The sequence below is a fragment of the Sabethes cyaneus genome, chromosome 2 (genome assembly GCF_943734655.1).
Source record: "Sabethes cyaneus chromosome 2, idSabCyanKW18_F2, whole genome shotgun sequence".
Taxonomy (NCBI): Eukaryota; Metazoa; Arthropoda; class Insecta; order Diptera; family Culicidae; genus Sabethes; species Sabethes cyaneus.
The window spans coordinates 143,794,543-143,813,806 of NC_071354.1; the positions used below are offsets into that span (position 1 = coordinate 143,794,543).

The 19,264-nt window shown below is 41.9% G+C and overlaps 1 protein-coding gene across 5 annotated transcripts in view; it reads left to right on the top strand.

Annotated features, from left to right (window-relative positions):
• The window catches only part of LOC128737958 (transient receptor potential cation channel trpm), a 211,285-nt gene that overhangs the window by 127,009 nt on the left and 65,012 nt on the right, over window positions 1–19,264 (top strand). For all 5 annotated transcript variants that reach the window (XM_053832742.1, XM_053832747.1, XM_053832746.1 and 2 more), the window contains 3 exons: window positions 8,053–8,215; window positions 18,204–18,344; window positions 18,484–18,556. In XM_053832742.1, coding sequence (XP_053688717.1) covers window positions 8,053–8,215; window positions 18,204–18,344; window positions 18,484–18,556 — 377 coding nt within the window. The remainder of the gene's footprint in view (window positions 1–8,052; window positions 8,216–18,203; window positions 18,345–18,483; window positions 18,557–19,264) is intronic.

The following is a 19,264-nucleotide window of genomic DNA, read 5'->3' on the forward strand; positions in this document are numbered from 1 at the left end:
ATAAAAACTGACAGTGACAATTGCCCATTGTATTGCTACATTTATATTTTTTCTTATTTGTTTTCGTTGCTCAAAGTGTGCCACTGTGCGAATTTTACGTAGCGGTTTTGTTCATCAAAACACTCCCCACTTCGTCGTTAATTGGTAGCTGACTAGTAATTGATTCATTTGTCGAACGTTAATTTGAACGATTCGTACAAAGCTTTGTGTAATGATTTGATTCAACTAGGACGCTCATTATCTACCATATAAAATAAACTTAAATTGGCACAAAGTCCGGTGCAAAAAGCGAACCGAACAATTTCGGTACACTCGAAAAAGGACCGAACCGCAAAATGCCCATCTAATGCGAGGCTATCTGGAAATCCTTTTTTGATTGCCTGGTAGCCTGGTCAGGCCGTTTTCTTTCGAAACAAGAACTCGTTAATGGCATTCTCATACCTTGGGATTCTGATGTAATAACTGGAACATGATTCAGACGATGAAGTCCGATAAAAATGTATTGATAATTTTAGTTCATTTGTGGATTTATTGTCGGATCACGCTGTGCGATTCGGGGATTATATGCGGAGGATATAGAAATGGGATTTAAAACAATTACGGAAATTACTGTTATTTAATGTAGCAAACTGAAAGTGCACATTAAATACAGCTTTCGGTACGGGTGATACTGGGATAATAATTTGAATTATTATGGTTTATAAAAATGATATCCAGTATTATTGCACCGAATTGACTTCGTAAGCGTTAAATGTTTCATGTAAGGCTATCAACTGTGAACATAAATATAAAAGGACAGCGTAAAACAAGTTATCCTCTGAACAAGTTGGCAAGACCGTAGTAGCTAAACAATTCACTTTTACGATTAACAATGGATAAGGTACTGGAGAATATTTTTGCCCCATTAAGTGGTGGCCTGAACAATATTCTACAAAAACCGGAAAAACTATATTTATTCGAGACAAGATTTTTATACCGATTGGTAGAATAACATCTTTATAAAGATGAAGGTAGGGTTTTTTTCTAATTCCCGTCGTAATAGGTAAAGCCAATCTAATTTTAATCATTTGTTGGATGAATTTAATAAATACTCTAAAAGTTCTTGTGCTGATTTGACTAAAACACACTTACCTTCTGATCCGTGAACTTTGAAATCACTGAAAAGCGACTATTAAAGCATATTATTGAAATTACGCAACTGACTTTATTTCTAAAATTCGGCGTACCGTTTTAAAATCCGTCCATTAAAATTTTTCATCGTCCGAACTAAAAATTATAATAATGTTTACGAAGCTAACGCGCATGTATTTGTGTAGGACGGCATGACAAATGTTATTCTACAAAATTTCTGCAGGTCAGGCAAGTTTTCCTGGCTGTGGAATAACGACAATGCGTTGCGTGAGTTATTTTCATTTATGAATGACGGAAATTAAAGCGATTAGTCGACATTGTCTTCTTCGTCGCACGAAAAAACGTAGGAAATTTGGCTGGCAGGACTTCTTTAATGATAAAAAGCATTTAAATAGATCTCAGCTCACTTTGATTGATCGCATGTGATAGACAACAAACTAAAATATTGGGGAATAACTAGTTTTGCACTGTGTGTCATAAAAATGCTGAAATATTTAATAATTTGTGTTGGATAGGACGGGAATAGGCAATTACGACGATGTAGCAACATACCCTATCTTGACTGACGACCGTGAGGTGATCGAAAGGTGGAAGCTGCACTACGATGAACACCTGAATGGCGTGAAGGCGGAAGACCATGATAGCGGAGGAAGTGACCACGTTGGTGTAGCAAGCAACGAAGATGTGCCATCTCCATCAATAAGGGAAGTTAAAGAGGCTATCCAGCGGCTGAAGAACAACAAAGCAGAAGGAAAGGATGGCATTGGAGCGGAACTTATTAAAATGGATCCGGCTGTTTGCATCAACTGATTGTCAAGATGTGGGATACGGAACGACTACCGGAGGAGTGGGTAGACGGGGTTTTCTGCCCTATCTTCAAGAAAGGCGATAAGCTGGATTGTGGGAACTACCGAGCGATCACTATCCTGAATGCCGCCTACAAAGTGCTATCCCAAGTTATCGTCCATCGACTATCGCCAATAGCCTATAGATTTGTGGGAAGTTACCAGGCCGGCTTCATGGAGGGTCGGTCTACAACGGACCAAATCTTCATCCTGCGGCAGATACTCCAGAAGTGCTACGAATTCCAAGTCCCCACGCATCACCTGATCATCGATTTGAAAGCCGCATATGATAGCGTAAACCGACAAGAGCTATGGAAAATTTTGGACGAAAACGGCTTTCAGGGTAAGCTTCCTAGACTTATTATGGCTACGATGGATGTGATCCAGTGCTGTGTGAGAATCTCGAGTGGATTGTCCGACCCATCCGAATTTCGCAGGGGATTCCGACAAGGAGATGGTCTTTCCTGCCTGCTATTCAACATTGCGCTTGAAGGTGTGATAAGACGAGCGGCGATCGAAATGCGGGGTACGGTTTTCAATAAATCCAGTCAATTTATCTGCTTTGCTGAAGATGTGGATGCTGTCGGCAGAACATTTGAGGCGGTGGAAGATCAGTACACCAGACTAAAACGCGAAGCAGAGAAGATTGTATTGAAGATAAATACGTCTAAAACGAAATATATGCTGGCGGGCGGGACCGAGCGCGACAGGACCCGCTTGGGCAGTACCGCGGTAATCGACAGGAATGAGTTCGAGGTAGTCGATGAGTTCGTATACCTTGGCTCACTAGCAACAGAGGACAACAATACCAGCTGTGAGATTAAAAGGCGTATTATCGGCGGAAGTCGGGCCTACTACGGACTCCACAAACACTTGTGCTCGAACAATCTGAGCCCCCGTACAAAGTGTACACTGTACAAAACGCTAATTAGACCGGTTGTCCTCTGCGGTCACAAAACGTGGACACTGCTAGAAGAGGACCTACAAGCACTCGGAGTTTTCGAACGGCGGGTGCTAAGAACCATCTTTGGCGGAGTGCAAGAGTGCGGTCTATGGAGGCGAAGAATGAGCCACGAGCTCGCACGTCTCTACGGCGAACCAAGTATTCAGAAAGTGGTTAAAGCTGGACGGATACGTTGGGCAGGACATGTCGCTAGAATGCCGGACAACTATCCTGCAGAAATGGTTTTTGCATCGAATCCGGTAGGAACAAGAAGAAGAGGGGCACAGCGAGGTGGCAAGACCAGGTGGAGCGAGATCTGGCGAGCACTGGGTGCCCGCGGAAATGGAGACTAGTTGCCTTGGACCGAAATAGATGGAAAAATGATACTGCGCAGGCCTTGTCGTAAGACGTTAGGCTAATTAAGCAAGTAAGTGGTAGAATAACATTTACTGAATATCTGAGTGCATTTTGGTCCTAATAAAACGCTATTAAATTTGAGTTATAGTCGCCAAAAATGATGAATATTTTAGGCCCATTTTGTATTGTGGTGTCTGTGTTGTTTAAATATCCGGCAGGCCGAAAAAGCCTGCATGGTACAAACCATAACAGTCATAAAGCAATCCCCCGAATAACTCAATGATTCGTATTGCACGAGTACCCACTGTAATTTCTTAGTTGCGTAATTAACAATAAAGCTGGTTTTTGGCATATTGTTGGGGCTAATCAAAGGCTTATCGTCTACCAAAAACCAGCTGTATCTATTCGAAAAAACCTGAGAAATAGCTATGAGCAAACGGCACCACACACGTGATGCTGATTTTTATCTTTTATCTATCTATACCTATAAAAATGGGTTTCTGTCTGTCTGTCTGTCGGTGATCGGCGTGAAAATTTGCTTACAGAGGTTTTTGGGGCCAGGGAAGGTTCTTATAATAGTTAGAGACCCCGCCCATCACTAAACGAGGGGATCCCATACAAATGGAACACAAATTTCTGCATAATTAGAGAACTAATCAAGCAAATGGAACCAAATTTTGCATGTGGATGTTGTTGGAGGCAAGAATTTGTTCTCTGGTGAATTAAGACCTCTTCCCTCTTTAAGAAGAGAATTATGGCACCCCTTCCCTTAAGAGGGGGTGGGGCTCCCATACAAATGAAATACAAATTTCCTCTTATCTCGAGAATTAATCAAGCCAATGAAACCAAATTTGGCACATCGGGGTTTTTGGAGGTAAGAGTTTTTCTTTAATGAATTAGGATTCCTCCCCTGTTTAGGAGGGGGGGGGGGCTCCCATACAAATGAAATACAAATTTTCTCATAACTCGAAAACCAATCAAGCAAATGGAACCAAATTTGGCATGTGAGTGTTGTTAGAGGCAAGACTTTTTTCTATGGTGAATTGAGACCCCTCCCCTCTTTATGACCCCACCGCCCTTTAACAGGGAGGGCTCCCATACAAATGAAATACAAATTTTCTCTTATCTCGAGAGCTAATCAAGCAAATGAAACCAAATTTGGCATGTGGGGGTTTTTGGAGGCAAGATTTTTATTGATGAGTTAGGACTTCTACCCTGTTTAGGAGGGGGAGGGGGGAGGGGGTTCCCATACAAATGGAATACAAATTTTCTCATAACTCGAGAACTAATCGAGCAAATGGAACCGAATTTGGCATGTGGGGGCTTAAGGAGGCAGAATTTTTTTTCTATGGTGAATGATTACGCCTCCCTCTTCTAAGAGGGGGGGGGGGGGGCTACCATACAAATGAAATACCAGTTTCCTCTTATCTCGAGAACCAACCAAGCAAATGGAACCAAATTTGGCATGTGGAAGTTTCCGGAGGCAAGAATTTTTTCAATGATGGATTGAATCCTCCTTTAAAGAGGGCGAGGGGCTCCCATACAAATGAAGTACAAATCTCTCCATATCTCGAGAACTAAAAAAAACTATAACTATAACTATAACTATAACTATAACTATAACTATAACTATAACTATAACTATAACTATAATGGACTACAGTGGTTTACCGATTTTATCTACCCATCCGAAAATTTTAGGTAGATATATTTGGAAAGTAGACAAATTTGGGGAAAAATAAATTGTTCCAAAATAATTTAAATGAACAAAACATATTGTTATTTTCAATCATTTTTATCAACTATGTAATATTTCAGCGTAATTTTACGCATAGGGCTCATTTTGTTCACGTCAACCATTAGCCATAATGCATATCAACTCTGTCAAATTATGAAACAAGACATAACGGAATTCAAAATTGCTCCGATTTTATTCAGATTTTGTGTACTTATTCCTTTGCAGTAAATTTTAGATCCGTATTTTTATTTGGTACTTAGGGTTCTCTTTTCTGAGTCAGTGTGGTCCCAAAAGTTACCATTTTTTCCACCTTTCTTTCTTTAAAAATTCATAACTTTTGATCCATTGAACCGATTCAAATGATGTTAATTCCAAATGGAAAGTATTTTAATGAGCTTTTCAGAAAAAATATTGGACTGAAGCTCAAACTTTTTTTAATTTTTGCAAAAACATTGAACACATTCACTTTGTATGTTTCCATGCTGCATTGACCAAAGAAACTCAAAGTTTTCGTAAAGTGTCGAGAATACAATGGAGACGCATGATTTTTGTTTTTACGTGTAATAAAAGGGGTTTTTGACAAAGAAATGCGTCTCTAAAATAAAACGCCATGCAGGTCCATTGCATGAACGCCTCTTTATTTCTTAAAAAAAGAGTATCTCAAAAACTGAAAATGTCACAGGTCTGTTTTTTGATATCGTATGTAAACAACTAGCTTGCCATTGAAAGTATAATGAAAAAATGAAAAACGAATATATTAAATGTTTTAAGTAATTTTAAGAGGCTCCTACAAAATATGTTTTTGGAATCATAAAAAACTTCGAACGTCAGTTTATTTTTTTTTCTGAAAAGCTCATTAAAATAACTTTTATTTGGCAATAAAATTGTTAAAATCGGTTCAATGGTTCAAAAGATTAGAGTTTTTAAGGAAAGAAAGGTGACAGCCATAGTTCTTAGCGGAGACGGGGTGTCTCTGTTAGCGTTACGGTATAGAAAAATTTCACAAAGGATCATTATGAAATGTTAAAAATATGCGTTACAAAATAAATGGAAGTTACTTTTCGTATTTGACTTCAGCATTGTTATACCCATTCTGTGTATATTACATACCACAGATGCCATATAATAAACTATAAAATACAAAGAAATATTCTCTGTTATACATAAATGCATGAAATCTTCCAAATTTTTATGCCGCATGGTTGAAATGACTATTTAAAAAAAGGTAGATAAAACCGGGTCTAAATGGTAGACAAAATCGGGGGTACCTAAAATCGGGTGTAGATTAAACCAGGTGTAGATATAATCGGAATACAACTGTATAACTCCAAAAAAAAATTCAACTTACATCCCACAAATTATTTGAAGCCAATTTCAAAAACTTTAAAAATAATTTGCCGACTTTCGCTCCGCTTTATCGCCCGCTTTCTGGCTAAGCAATGGGAGGAGTTGTTTTCTACTTTACTGTGAGGAAAAATTGCTAATTTGTATATTAAACTACCCATGTTTTCATAGGTACGTAACTGCCAAATGAATCATCTAAGGTTGAACTCCTCAGAAACTCAGAATACTCGAGATTGTGACAAAGATCATTCGAGATTCAGGATTTATGTACAACACAGTTTAATTTGTGGCAATACGAAGTTTGTCGGGTCAGTTAGTATACACATGAATATGCTAGCTGAGTATACGTTTGCATACATCGGGAATACCTACGGTGACCATAGGTGGGTAAATTCAGTTTAATGTATTAACAAGTAAATAAAATCCTTGGGTGTTTTATCAATTAAATTGCAAATTCACTTACCTTTTTTGCCAATAACCAAGAGCAAGCTCCATTAAGTTAATTAATAGAACTGTCATCCCACTTTTGAAAAAAAACACATAATTTTTTATTTATTCATAGCTCATAAACCTTCTGCGGAAATCTTTTAATGACATGGTCGTCACCTGTACGTGTTTTTTTTGTATTTTTTAAACATAGGTTCGAAGGTGTTGAACTTTATTAAGCTTTTACTATGAATAATGTTAAAGCACTGTAAATACTATTATAAAGCCCCAGGAAAAGCTGTGAATGAGTCACATAAATTTAATTGGCGGTATTTCAATTCAGACCTTTCAGGCTTGTCGACTGCAGAAAATGGCAGTAAACAATATTGTATAAACCTTGCGACCATCACCTGCATGGCCGTCTACCCACAAGCATCGAAATCCTTGCCACATGCTGACAGCTACCGATGTACGATGCGCTAGGATGAATCCCTGTTAGGTTATCGTCGACAAACATACATAAATTCTGCTGCTGCGTAGGAATTGATAGCCGTTGGCTGGTACTCATACGTAAATCCATGCGGCATGTCGGTAGCTTTAATGTCAGAGTGTGTACGTTTGCACTGTAGGGTGTCTTGCAGATAGAAGGATGTGGTTAATTGAATTGAATTGGTTGGTAGAAATTTACAATTTTGGACACCCTGTGGTGATGCGTTTAACATGTTGAAACAAAATTTCCATCCTGCCAGTTTACTGTCGGATCGGAAAATTCCGAACACTGGCTATTAATCTGCTTAGATATATTCAACGTCCGATTCTCATGGCCTGGAAAACACAGATTAGCAGCAAATTCTGACAGATGAATATCTTCATAGAGCTATAGGACCATCGGGTTCGGTCCCATAGATTGCTAAACTTTAGTGTGGTTTGCATTGTGTTGTCGAAAACATGTTTATCTCATTTTAATGAAACATATTTTGGTGGGATGGCTACATTCTCATAAAACAAATGCATTCTCTTATATGCCAAAGCAACAGGTTATTTCTCTAACAGTGCTCGTTGCCAAGCCAATGGCTCTTCAGGGCTCAATCATCTGGTACGGTACTTCTTCTGAAGCAAGGAGACTATTTACACAACATGTTTCGTTACTGGCAATCTTGCGTTAGCTTCTTGCCGTTTGAACATTGTTTGCGCTTTTGGCACTGAGCTTGTGCAAAAAGTTGTGATGTTTTCCCTAAACGTGTGGTTTTCTTTTATTACATTGGCAGATGCTGCTGCGGTCAGGAGCGACGAACCCACCAGTTGGTGCCGGGTATCGAGCCGGGGATCGCGGGCGATTTGTGGCAACCACAGAAGCACACCCGACCACAGCCGACCGATGCTTACGGGACGATCGAGTTTCAAGGCGGTGCGCATCCGACGAAAGCTCAGGTAAGCTCCCGCGTATTCCACGGATTAAAGCTCTAATTACCATCCACCAAGCAGCTGACGCTGGCAGTTAGCAAACCTGGCTATTTAATTCTTCCCAAATGGAAATGGAAATTATTTTCATCATTGTAATTATTTTAATCCGCCGCTCGGCGCACCATGCGTCTCCATGATTTCAACGAGAATGATAAAGCATGGTTGTATTTGCTAACGTTTAATTTTTGATCTTTAATACATTCGAGTTTGTGAAGGTAGGTATACCGTTAATAAAGGGAGCTCAAAAATTTATCGCTGAAAGAAGATTTATGTCTGCTTCTTAACGGCTAGGGGAAGTATCTTGTGCGTTTTTCATCCACAGACAATGCAATTCAGGAAAACTAGAATCTGAAAGTAAAGTTAGGGAAATTATTATCATGGATTAAATTTAAATTGGCCCAAAATATACAATTTGTAAAAGATGGAGAATCGTGAGAAGCATAATGCTAGATAGAATCTGGCCTGTAAGCTCTTTTTTCGGGCAACACATTAATAATCCAGCACTATGCGGTACGTGGTTTTTATGCAAAAAAAAACATGCAATCGCAAAATTGACTGCAAAAATATTTGCGGCCTTGGAGTCGACGTCTACGTGTGCATGATTATACTTACTCGCTTCTGCTCTATTGAACTTAATTCAGAAAATTTTCCATGCTCTTATTTATATTAGAGTCACGGTTGAGGATTTTTGCAATTATCGTTTTTAAATTAGCTTAGGTTTAATCAAAACAATGTAGGTTTAAAGCTTGTGCTTTTATGATGGTAAATTTTCAGACTAAGCTATTTGCAAAAAGCGGTGAAAGTATCGAGATAAATGCGTAGCCCAGCTGCTTGTCCTCTGTGTCACCGCTAGAAATGAGCAGATTTTCGGAATGTTTTTTTTTTAAACCTGGCAAGATGACAATTGATAAATCTGGCAATAATATTGCAATCGCATTTCAAATCTTTTTCATCGTAGTGCTTTCCTTCTGATTTTCGCAGCATGTTATCCCATGGAAGTCGAACTTCTTTTTTGCTGCTGAAATTGCTAACTAAATTTATTATTCTTGCTTAACTTACCGTGGATAGCGATTGCAAAATTGAAATCAAAATGGTGATTTATCCGTCTGTCATCCACTGTAATTTTTCATTTTTTAATAATTGCGTAACGTACTGTTTATATTAGGAAAAAGTTTGGACATTAAATACTGAACTGAGTTTTTCCCTAACGAGAACATCACAATGATATCTCTGTGATTAAATAATGACTAATCCTGTACAGCAAAAAAAGTGCTTCGTTTTAATTAAAATAAGCTACTACTACTACTACTACTACTACTACTACTACTACTACTACTACTACTACTACTACTACTACTACTACTACTACTACTACTACTACTACTACTATGGCACTACTATGGCACTACTATGGCACTACTATGGCACTACTGTGTCACTGCTGTGGCACTACTATGGCACTACTGTGGCACTACTATGGCACTACTATGGCACTACTATGGCACTACTATGGCACTACTATGGCACTATGACATTACCAGGGTATAGGAGTTGGAATCCTACCCCACTAGCACGGTTGTTACAAAGCTGTTATGGTAACCGAAATATGACTAATTTCAGTCGTAATCCGATTGCTTCCTAAAGTGTGCTACTTGGGTATCCTGCGCTTAGGTGTTATCGTTCAAACCACAGCTGGTTATGATGGCTGTGATGTGACAAACCCCAGGTATGGCGAGTCTTCAAGAAAAGCCATAAAACTCGATAGCAGCTCTGTGAGTCGAGTTGACGCCGCCTTAAGCGTCTTGTCCTCCATCCGAGCACTTGTCTGGGATGACTTGCACTTAGAGGATTAATGTGTCCCCCTTGTTAGGGTCGGCTGGTGTCACAGTTCTGTTAGCGTTCAGGACTTTAAACAAAAAGGCCACGCTCGGACGTGGCAACTGGTACATTAGGATCGCCCCAGTGAGCTCGTAATTATGGTATTTTGGATACAAGACTGACGTTTAAGACTAGACACAACGAGGCTGGCAAACGTGCTATTCTGCTCCCTGAATAAGGAAGGTGACACCTCACTTCAACGGCCAGTAGGTTAATAGCGCGGTGATCATCATCCCGGAAAAACCTTGAAAGGCCAACAAACACGATCAAAACTCGTATCAATGCAGATGGTTTCAGGCTCAGATGTAATATTCCTGACTAGCGATGATCCGGTTCTGCACACGGTACCCCATTAACGACCGTACCAACCCAAGCATGGCCTCCCTAGTACCCTCCCTCCCTGAAGACCATGGAATCACAAAAGCGACTGCAAATAACGCATCTTGCAGACAGATCCACAAACACCGGAAACATCACAGCAAGTAGGAGGAGGAGCAAATTCTACGTGAAAAAGGAAATCAAGCTGCTGGTGATAAGATTAAAATCCGTCATTAACGCTGTCGATAATTTTTCTTCTTTGCCAGCCGAGAGTCGGAGTAGCTCTCGCCGTATCAAGAGTTCCTCTCCACTGTACTCGGTCCTGGGGTGATGCGTTAAGTGCATGAACTTTGGTCATCTGGCGAGGAACTGTAAAGGGCCGGGAAGATTTAAGCTGTGTTGGAAATGCGGCGAGACTGGTCACTTTATGAAAGACTGCATTGTCACCCAAATGAATGCTGTGTACCAGGAAGAAAGGAAATACCCCTTTACAGGTAGTATGAGATTCTCGAGCTATAAAAACGCGTTAATTGGTAGAAGATAATGGAGTGGACCAAATCCAATTTAAACCACTGTGACATGGCACAGCAACTTCTGTGGCAGTCAACTACAAAAACAGAATGCGACGTTACAATTATTACAGAGCCGTATTGAGTTCCTCCCAATAACGGTAACTGAATTGCAGACAGACCAAGGATGACTGCAATTTATATTATGAGTAGATACCCTATCTAGGAAGCGGTCGCAAGCTTAAACAACAGGTTCGGTATCGAACGGTGTATTCGTACATAGTTGCTACGGACCTCCAAAGTATACACGACACTCCACGCCCACGTGGAGACGGCATCTCCAGCATATAGCAGTTTGGAGATGAAACACACACCCCCTAGGTAGAGATGACACCTCCACTACGAAGCAGTTTCATCAGACGCTAGACAAACTTAACGAACAGCCCACGAATCGGAGACCAGTCATAATTTACGGAAATTTTAATGCTTGGGCAGTGAATTGAGATAGTACAGGGTGCTCCACCTCTTAACTTTAACGGGAAATTAGCAGTCATTAACTTTTCGTCGGAAAGCTCAATTTCGGAAGCAGTTTTTGGGCCCGAACGCGGGGTTCTGTTTGAAAAAATGTAAATACTGCTTTCTTCTTGTCAATCTGAAGCAGAGATGGAAAAAAATCGTTAGCGATCAAGATCATAGGAGCGATCAGATTCAGATTCATTGACATCACTACTTACAAACGACAAACACTTTGTCGCGATCCGCACAGATTATGACAAACCTCATGTCAGATCATGTTCATTGCATGATTGCGTTGAGAAATATAACAGATACAGACGATTGGTTGTGTGCATCGCATGAATCGCAATACAAACTACACCTTTTTTCTCGCAGCTAGCTAAAATGTAACACTATGATCGACTGCTGAGACTGTTTAGAGATCAAAATCTTGTGATCAACGCTAAAGATTCACTGTTTGTCATGATCTGTACGGATCGTGATCTGTGCGTGTGGCGATAACTCACAGATTTTATCAAAATCACTGATCTTCCATCCCTGATCTGAACACAGCGAAAATATTTTCATGAACAGAATTTTTCTTTCAAACACAAAAACTGCTTTTGAAATTGGCAGAATCGATGATTGCTAATTTCACCTTAAGAAAAAACAACCGATTTCTATTAGTAATGGATTTTTGGTTTGGTTCTTTAAAATTTTCTTGGTTTAGTTTTTGAAAACCATATCAATTAATTGACCACCTTTATTAGAAATTACAAATTTACTCCTTTTTTCCGCGTTTTCCATTATCTTTTTGAGCATCTCGGGTGTTATAGCGTCGATTTCCGTACGAATATTTGCCTTGAGCTCGTCAATAGTTTGTGGCTGGTTGGCGTAAACCTTGATTTTCAGTTAACCCCACAAAAAGAAGTCCGGGGGAGTTAAATCAGGTGATCTGGGTGGCCAGTCAATATCGCCTCTTTCTGATACTAGACGTCCCGGGAATTTTCGTTGCAGAAATTGAAATGTTGAATTCGCAGTGTGGCATGGTGCACCGTCCTGTTGAAACCAGTAACCTTCTAGACCTTTTTCGCGCATTCGTGGGCACATCCACCGATATCGATTTCCATCGACAGTTTCATTTTCTTCGAAAAAATATGGACCAATGATGGTTTTGGCGCAAATCCCGGCCCACACAGTTCTTTTCCGGTCATGCAAGGGCATTTCGTGAATCTCGTGAGGATTCTCCGTTCCTCAAATGCGGCAATTTTGCTTATTAACACCGTCAGAGAGGTTGAAATTGTCCTCGTCAGTAATCAAAATTGTCTTCCAAAAATTAGGCTCAGCGTCAACCATTCGAGCAACTGTTTGGCCGTATTGTAAAGCGTGTGAAGCGATACATGGCGAAAATTGTACTGAAATGGCGTTTCTAAAACATATCTAATGAAAGAAATCGGTTGGTAAATATGAAAGTTATACAGCGTTTACATACCGACATAAAAGGTGGAGCACCCTGTAGATGTACCAATGCAAGCGTCTACAATCTACTACAAGCTCTTGCGAAACTGTTAATGTCAACCTAATGAACGAAGTCACCACCAGCACCTTCCGCAAAGATGGTCGAGAACGCGTTATCAACGTCACCTTTAGCAGTCCGTCGCTGGTGGCAGACACAAACTGGAAAGTTGGCGAGGGTTACGCAGAAAACGCAGATGGGTTGACTGAAACACTAGTGAGGGCTTGTGACACAGCCATGCTTAGAAAACTGGAACCCTGGAACCGCCAAGTGTTTTTCGAGGTAGACGTCATAGAACCGTGCATAAAACATGCATATCTGCTAGATCTGAGACGGAAAGAGAGGAGCGTTCCAACTGTTCCAAAGAGCTGTGCCGAAATGCTGATGCCAACCTATGGGGTAACGCATATCGCAATTGGAAAGTTGAAAGGTTTATCGATGCCCACTGAAATATGTCCAAACAAGCTGTAAGCGATCATCGATGGACACTGTTCGCAGCAAGTTCCAACTATCTGACTTTCGACACCCTATCCTGAGCAAGAGAATGATAATGCCGTAGAAAGAATAATTACCAATAAGGGACTTGTAGTAGTCGCAAAAGTGTTGAAGGCGAGGAAAGCACCCGGAATAAACGTAATTCCAAACATTGTATTAAAACCGTTGACGTTTCCGGACACGTCCGGTGAAGCAGAAATGCCTGGACGAAAGCCATTTTCAAGAATGTAAATTACAGAAAGTGGTTTTGCTATCTAAACCAGTAAATCCACCGGATGATTGGGCTTCGGGTTGGTAAACGGCTGGATAATGCGGAATATAGACCCCATAGTGGTCGTTAGCCTCTTATCCAGCAACTCCGATCCCGACCTCCTCGTGGTACCAGCCGGAATACGAGCAACCTTAGCGGAGATCGGGTAACCAACCCCGGTGGAAACTAAGGTCGTATACTAACCGGGAAGGAGGTATAGTGAGTCTCGGCACTATGAGATGGCAGCCCCATCGCGAGACTCGGTAGTGTTGCCCCAGTACGGCTACACACCTAAATTAAATTTAAACTAACAACATTCAAGCATATTCGGAGCGGAATATTCGGCATCGACCTAGGCGACGGAACAAGGACGACGAATGGAGACTCGGGACTTGGAACTGCAGATCGCTAAATTTCGCAGGTTGCGAGCGGGTGCTGATTGAGCAGCTTGAACCCCGCAAACTCGGCATCGTAGCTCTGCAGGAAATCTGTTGCAAAGGAGAGAAGGTATCGAAGATCCGTGGCGGAAAGGCCCAGTTTTACCAGAGCGGTGGCGCTACCAACGAACTGGGAACGGGCTTTGTAGTGCTGGGCGGAATGCAGGATCGCGTGATAGATTGGAAGGCGATCAACGAGGGAATGTGTGTATTGAGGATAAAGGGCCGTTTCTTCAATTATAGCATCATTAACGTGCACTGCCCGCACGAAGGTAGACCCGACGATGAGAAAGAAGCGTTCTACGCGAGGCTGGAGGCAACGTACGACCTCGAAGACGGTTGGGGCAGAATACGCTCGGCCATCGGAGAGGCGGCACTGGGTATTGAGCCTCGGAGTACACAAAATGATTGGTTTGATGGGGAATGCCAACAAGCGGTGGAGGAGAAGAAAAATGCTTGGAAAAATTATCTAAGTATTGCCACTAGAGAGAACCTGGCCAAATACCGACGAGCTAGGAACCAGTTGACCACGATCCTGAGGAGAAAAAAGCGCCAAAAGGAGGACAGAGATCGCAAAGAATTAGAGCAACTATTCCGAGCTAATGACACGCACAAGTTTTATTAGAAGGTGAACCAAACTCGGAAGGGCTATACACCGAAACCTGACATGTGTAGGGACGAGGGAGGGAATCTAATTGCAAACGAGCGCGAGGTGGTCGACAGGTGGAAGCAGTTCTTCGATGAACACCTCAATGGCAAAGTCGCAGAAGGAGGCGGAACGGAAATTAACCTAGGAGCGCCCATGGAAGATAGTAAAGTCCTAGCACCTGATCTCCAAGAAGTCAAACGAGAAATCAGGCCGCTGGGAAGGACCGCCTACCGGCAGAGCTTTATAAACATGGCGGAGAAACGCTAGCAAAGGCTCTACACTGGGTTATTTCGAGGATTTGGGAGGAGGAAAAGCTACCGGAGGAATGGATGGAAGGAGTGGTTTGTCCCATCTACAAAAAGGGTGATCGGCTAGACTGCTGCAACTATCGTGGTATTACGCTGGTAAACGCCGCCTACAAGGTACTCTCCCAGATCCTGTTACGCCGGCTGTCACCGATAGCACAAGGTTTCGTAGGGAATTATCAGGCGGGTTTCATGGGGGCTCGCGAAACTACGGACCAAATCTTTACTATCCGACAGATCTTGTAGAAATGTCGGGAGTACAACGTGCCCACGCATCACATCTTTATTGATTTCAAAGCAGCATACGATACAATCGATCGAGACAAGCTATGGCAGATAATGCACGAATACGGTTTTCCGGACAAACTGACGCGATTGATCAGAGCTACATTGGATCGAGTGATGTGTTTCGTACGCATCTCTGGGACCCTCTCGAGTCCCTTCGAGACGCGACGAGGGTTGAGACAAGGTGACGGTCTATTCTGCATGCTGTTCAACATCGCTCTTGAGGGGGTGATCCGACGAGCGGGCATCGAAACGAGAGGCACGATTTTTACCAAGAGTAGCCAACTTCTAGACTTTGCAGATGACTTCGATATCAAGGCCAGGAACTTTGCGACGGCGGAGGCAATCTACGCCAGACTGAAAGCGGAGTCTAGGAGAATTGGGCTAAAAATAAATGCGTCGAAGACCAAATACATGAAAGGAAGAGGCTCGAAGGAAACAAACGCGCGCCTCCCACGGACGGTAACCGTTGACGGCGACGAACTAGAAGTGGTAGAGGAGTTCGTGTATTTGGGATCGCTGGTGATCCAGCGGCGGGAAATCGGGCCTACTTTGCCCTTCGTAAAACGCTACGATCAGGAAGCATACGCCGCCGCACGAAGCCAACAATGTACAAAACCATCATTAGACCGGTAGTTCTTTATGGACTTGAAGCCGTGACGCTGCTTACGGAGGACATACGCGCCCTTGCCGTGTTTGAGCGGAAAGTGCTGCGGACGATAATTGGCGGAGCACAAACTGAAAGCGGAGAGTGGCGGAGGCGTATGAATCACGAGCTTCTGGCACTGCTTGGGGAGACTCCCATCGTACATCTAGCGAAAGTTAGCAGGCTACGGTGGGCCGGACACGTCGTCAGGATGCCGGACGACAGTGCGACGAAAATAGTCCTCTTCAACAACCCCACCGGCACCTGGAACAGGGGGGCCCAACGTGCACGATGGCTCGACCAGGTCGAAAGCGATTTGCGACTTCTGAGACGACTAGGAAATTGGCGACGAGTGGCCCAAGACCGAGTTGAATGGAGACGAGTGCCTGAAACAGCACGAGCCACCTCGGCTCTGTGCTGCTGAAGAAGAAGAAGAAGAAAAAGATTGGGCTTCGTATTGGCCTATATGTTTACAGGACACTCTCATAAAACTTCTGGAAAAATCATCCTCAATAGATTAACGAGGTACATGGAGAGCGAGCAGGGATTGTTGAATAAGCAATTCGGCACTCGGAAAGGAAAGGAAAGGTAAATGCAATCCGGGCAGTAATCGAAAGGGCCGAGAAACCGGCAATACAGAAGCAGCGGAGATAAAGTCACAGCGCCGGTGGTAATGATAGATGTCAAGAACGCCTTTAACAGTTGGGAAACTATCGCCGTAGCGCTGCTCTTCGACTTTCTGTGTAAAATTCTGAGGAGCTATTTTCAAAATCGAGTGTTGGTCTACGATACGTCAGATAGACAAGAATCCATCAGACAGCCACGTAGCCAGAGGTGCTTATTATACTACTTATAACTCTAAAACATTACCATACATTTTTTTTGTTGATACCAAAATTGGGACCCCCTTTGGATACGAGGCTGCTATCAGAATTGCGGCAGGAGCTCCTCAAGGTTCCGTCTTTGATCCAAGTGTGTTTCGGACACAACGTGTGTCTAATCGCTAAATTTACATATTTAAATATTGCATTTTTTCTTGAAACATCCGTCTTTAGAGTCCTTTCCCTACCCAAGTAACCAAAAGTTCCGATAAAAGGGGATTAATTAATCGTTTAATTATCGACTGTTTTTTTATAAATATTAATTTATTGTAACTTACCACACACCTCCAACATAAATCCCGGGGATTTGAACTCGAGTACTTCTTTTCGGTGACTTAGACGCATACCACTGCTCCGTTGCTGGAATATGCGATTTGCATCGTTTTTACTCGCTGTGCTAATTTCTCATTTATCACAGCCCCGAAACGAACTTACACTTAAGAACAACTCATCGGCAAAATTCATGTCACTAGCGGCGTCAGAGATGGCGCAATGCATCAGGATAGGCTTGCAACGAGGAACGCTCGGGTTCAAATCCAGTAGCGGTCGGTGTTAGTTAGGCTTTTTTTAAATGGTCTATCTTAATCGCATGAACCGACTTTACAAAAGTTAAGAGGAGGCGGAAGTAGAAAATGGAAAAGTATAAAAATAGAACTACAAGTGCTGTTTTATGAACTTTTGCCAAAATTTCTTCAGAAGCTGCTTAGCGCTCTATTAAGCGAACTCAAGGCAACTTTGAAGTCGGTTAACTGCAGGTAAAGCTGCTTAGCAAGCTATAGATCCATAGACATAAAGCTTGTTAACCTTCCTTAGACACCATTATCCGAACTCTAAGTTACTTTCAAGTTGTGTGTTTGAACTTTTTGAAGCTGCATGTTGGACTTTTAAGTTGCTACAGATATTTACGGTACTTTAATGAGAATGAAGTTCGGTTTACAAATGCAGTGTCTGGTTGTTCAGCAAGAAAGTTCTGCGGAACTAAATTTGAACCAACTATGAACTTTCAAGTTTGTTCCTTAAGTGAAATTCGAACTTTTGGTTGCTTGGGTATTAACAATGAACGAGCCTTCGAAGAGTTACAAGATTGAGAACAGATAAAATGTTTAATTCATTTTCCATTTCATCAATCGAGTCAATTACTTAGAAATCTTTTATATACTGCCGAGCATCGCATTGATCGCACAGGTTGATAGTAACAGCTGTCGAAGTTCATTAACTATTAAACTGTTAAATAAGATTTTATCTCACACAGATGTGCTGAAATATTTTCCCATTTTCCGTTCCATTCCAGTACGTTCGCCTGTCGTACGACACCCGGCCGGAGCTGCTGGTTCAGCTCTTCACTCGCGAGTGGAATCTCGAACTTCCGAAATTGCTCATCACCGTCCAAGGCGGAAAAGCCAACTTTGAACTGCAGCCAAAGCTGAAAAAGGTATACCTACAAACAACCGACTGCTAGAAGGTCATATACCATCACACTTTAGTTTCAACCCGACAGTTCAGCGCTTAATATCTTGTCTTGTTGATGCTACTTCCATTATTATTTTCTTCTCTGTTTCCACCGTATGCAGGTGCTCCGGAAGGGTCTACTGAAGGCAGCGAAAACAACCGGTGCTTGGATATTTACCGGCGGAACAAACACCGGCAAGTATAAATAAAACGTCATCACGTCTCGTCGAACCGGGAGTGAGGAAGTTTGACAATTTAGCTTTGCACACCCTGTATTGCGATTACTTATCTGTTTCATTGTCATCGGCCGAGTGAATGGCGTGCGTGTCGGAGATAGTCGGTCTGCCTAGCCCGGGCTGGAACTTAATTGAAAAAATCTATTTTTCGACCGGCTTTTTTACCGCCGACCGATTGATTGTTACTGTTTTCGTGTTGTTGTTTGCTGACCTATTGCGTTTTACGCCAACGCTTGCTTCCTGTTGTAATGTCTGCTGATATTGATTTTTGACAGGATTTCTCTTTTAGATTGAAGGTTAACCGGAGAAACTGTTGGATTTTAATGAGGTTGAGAATGAAAAAAATTGTTTTATTTCATCTGTATCTGAACGCTGTTGAAAACTTGAGATTATATTAAGCTATTAACGTACTCTTTTTTGGTAATTGATGTTACTTGATCCCTGTTACTTGATGATTGTAGTTGATGTCATAGGACTTCCTACTATGAGGTAAGCGTGTCCTCTTTGCCGGAAACCTGTGCTATTTTTTGCTTGCAAAAGTTGAACATTTCTCCCAATGAATGTATCTGTCTCCAACTAATTTAGGATAAAAAACTTAGTGATCCAAAATTGCTAATCTTAAAACTTATTTTGAGACAGACCAAAGTCGTGTTTTTAGTCTTGACCT